The sequence below is a fragment of the Echinops telfairi genome, unplaced genomic scaffold (assembly GCF_000313985.2).
Source record: "Echinops telfairi isolate 266 unplaced genomic scaffold, ASM31398v2 ScPeMD7_7463;HRSCAF=8501, whole genome shotgun sequence".
NCBI classification, from domain to species: Eukaryota; Metazoa; Chordata; class Mammalia; order Afrosoricida; family Tenrecidae; genus Echinops; species Echinops telfairi.
In genome coordinates this window covers 780,851-783,774 of record NW_022111363.1, presented here as the reverse complement: position 1 = coordinate 783,774, position 2,924 = coordinate 780,851, and the positions used below count along the sequence as shown (strand labels likewise).

The 2,924-nt window shown below is 59.3% G+C and overlaps 1 protein-coding gene across 1 annotated transcript in view; it reads left to right on the top strand.

Moving 5' to 3' along the window:
• The window catches only part of OAF (out at first homolog), a 23,580-nt gene that overhangs the window by 2,804 nt on the left and 17,852 nt on the right, over positions 1-2,924 (top strand). The window contains exon 3 of the mRNA XM_030888382.2: positions 2-130. Coding sequence (XP_030744242.1) covers positions 2-130 — 129 coding nt within the window. The remainder of the gene's footprint in view (position 1; positions 131-2,924) is intronic.

Genomic DNA, 2,924 nt, shown 5'->3' with positions numbered 1-2,924 from the left:
CCGTGTGCGGCTGCCCGACGGCCAGGTGACCGAGGAGAGCCTGCAGGCGGACAGCGACGCGGACAGCATCAGCCTGGAGCTGCGCAAGCCCGACGGCACCCTGGTCTCCTTCACCGCGGACTTCAAGAAGGTGAGGCACCCCGCGGGCTCCGGAGCGCCCAAGGTCAAGAGAGGGGTGCGACTTGCCCAAGGTCACGCCTGGAGCTTCTTTGACCCTCTAGGTCCGTCTCCACCCTCAAGCGCTCAGATGACCACCTTTCCTTTCCCCCACCAAGCTTCTCTGCACCGCTCTCCAGTCACTTCAACCTTTGACCTCTTTGCCCCGTGCCCTAGCCCCTGCTCCCTGCTTGGGGACTTGGCTCTGTTCCCCACTTCCTCCTCCAGCTCACCCAGAGCCGTCCAGATACCGACTGCCCTTCCAACTCCCGGCTTGCAGATCCTGCCCATCAGAATCACTGGAGCTCTGTGAGGTTGGGTTGGGAACCCCACGTTCGGAGTGGGGGAAATCCTGGGCTAGGAATCTGAAGGCCTGGGGTTTCTTTGTACCCCGTGTGATCCTGGACAAGTCGCCCTCTTTCTCCTGGTCTGCTTTCCAACCCTTGCCCTGGGCAGTGAGGTGGCCCCCAGCCTCCCAGCCCTGCATTCAGCCCCAGAGCCATTGCTTTTCCCTCTGTCCCCCCAGTGCTGGACCAGGTAGCCTTCCCTGTAGAGCTGGCCACCCCTGAGACCTCTCAAGCATGTCTCTCTGCCTTTCTCTTTGGCCTGGAAGATTAGGAATCTTGCCGGAGGAGGGCCCAGAGAGAGGCAGCTGGCAGGTACCAAGGCTTACCTGGCTGGAATGAAAGCTCAGGATGGAGAGAGGTGGCTGAGACAGGCGCTGTCTGAGTAGAGGTACCTGTTGTGGAAGATGAATCTGGCCCCTAAGGGGAGGAAGGAGAGTGGACTTGCTAGGGGGTTGGCAGGAAGGGTGGTGAGTGACTGACAGTGCCCTAGCAACAGGAATACCAGAGGAAAGAGTACGGGAGGGCTAGGTGTTCTGCAGGAATCTCCCAATTCCCACTTGCCCCACCTGGCCCCTCTCCTGATAGAGAGGCCCTGGAGCCCCTGGTGATGCCAACTGTTAAGCATAATCCACACCGCTGCTGAAAGGCAGGTTGAAAACCCAGTGGGGCACAGTGCTACTCGGACATGTATGGATCGGACTCACTGCCAGCTGGTGTCTCAAGGGAGTGGAGAAGTGGGGCAGATGGGATAGCTGAAGAGGCCCTGGCATGGGGCGCCTCTCCTTCCTCTCAGAGACTTGAGCAGGGAGGGACAGAGGCGGAGGAGTCAGCTAAGGAAGGACCTGGAGACATTGCCCGAAGTAGCAGGCTTGGAGGAGGTCAGTAGACATTGAGGGCAGAGGGTAAGGTTTGACTGCTGGTTTGTCTCAGGACCACTGAGCTGTCACTGACATGAGGACTGGGAAGTTGGGGAAACCATAGGTACCAGTTCTCACCTTTGTGCCCGTTAATAACCCAGAAGGGAAGGGGGTTCTACATTAGAGGACAGTGTTCACGATTCTGGGATCAAGATTTGCCGAAGAACAGGGGCCCTAGGAGAAATGGAAGTGATAAGGTTAGGAGCGAACCAGGGCAGAGAGTCCCCAGGGGTATGTTCTTCCAGGGGACTGGCACCACAGTGTGTCCCAGCAGCCTTCATGGGAATACCTATCCCCAAATACTTTAAAAACTTGCCCAGAGCACCCAGCTGATTGTTGGGGTCCTTGGCAGGGTGACAAGTTTTCTTGGGAGTGGGGGGTGAAGAGCCTGATGGTGGCACTTCTTCCTTCCGTGAAGTTGGAGTGCCAGCGTCTCCTGTGTGACCCCTCACCAAGGCGCTGCCCTCCAGCCAATGCTGACTCATAGACACCCCTGTGGGTTTCTGGGACCATAACTCTTTACAGTAGAGAGGCCAGTCTTTCCCCCAGTGCCGAACTGCCCGGAGTTTCAAACTGCAGGTCATGCGAATCACAGCTCAACGAGCAATAACCACTACACCACCAGGGCATCTCCCGTGTGTGGCCTGGGAACTAATATTCGCCTACATGTGCACCGTCTACTGAAACCACTGGGTGGCAAGGCGGTTGGAGAGGAGGGAAAGGCTGAGGGACACAGAGGCACCGAGGAAGCCTGGATACAAAGGCCAAGAGACCACAAGGTCTCCCAACATGTGGGGGCTTCCCAGGCTGCGTCCAGAGAAGTGGCCTCAAGTATCAAGATCTCCCACTGAGCAGTGTCCATGCAGGGCTAGCGCCCCAGCTGCGCTCTCCCTCGGCGGAAGACAATGCAAATGGTAGCGGGCCTGGGGGAGGTCTGTTTTTGCAGGAGCTTTTTAGAAATTAGCTGTCTCAGGGAAACTCAGAGACCAAACCAAATCCCTTAAAAAACTGAGGCCGATTACTTCATCCACGTGGCACAAGAACAAGCCAAAAGAGGTGGGGGCTGGGGGGCGGGAAGCGGGGTGGAGAGTCTCTCGTCCCGCCCCTGCTGGGAGGACAGGATTTGCCCAAACTCCTGACACAGCGGCCGGCCTGGGCGCGGCCTGGATGGAGGGAGTCGGGTGAGAAAGCACAGTTTCCGCAAAACCGCTTTCCGGGAAGCCCTGGGCCCGCGCGCGCTGGCCACCTCCGCCGCCGCCCGAGCGGGGCGCAGCTGGCCCTTTAAGGGCCGAGAGGTACGCTGCCCCTTTAAGGCAGGTCCGGGTGGTTTCTGTTTTCTGAAGGAAGTGACGGGGGGTGGGATTGAATGAAAAGTGCAAAACAGAGCCTCGGAGCCTCGGAGTCGGGGGCCGGGCAGCGGCCGAGCTGGCCTAGGGGGTAGCGGCCCGAGGAGCGCCGCCTCCCGCTCGGAGCCGCCCGGGGGCGCGGCGGAGCGCAGCGCACG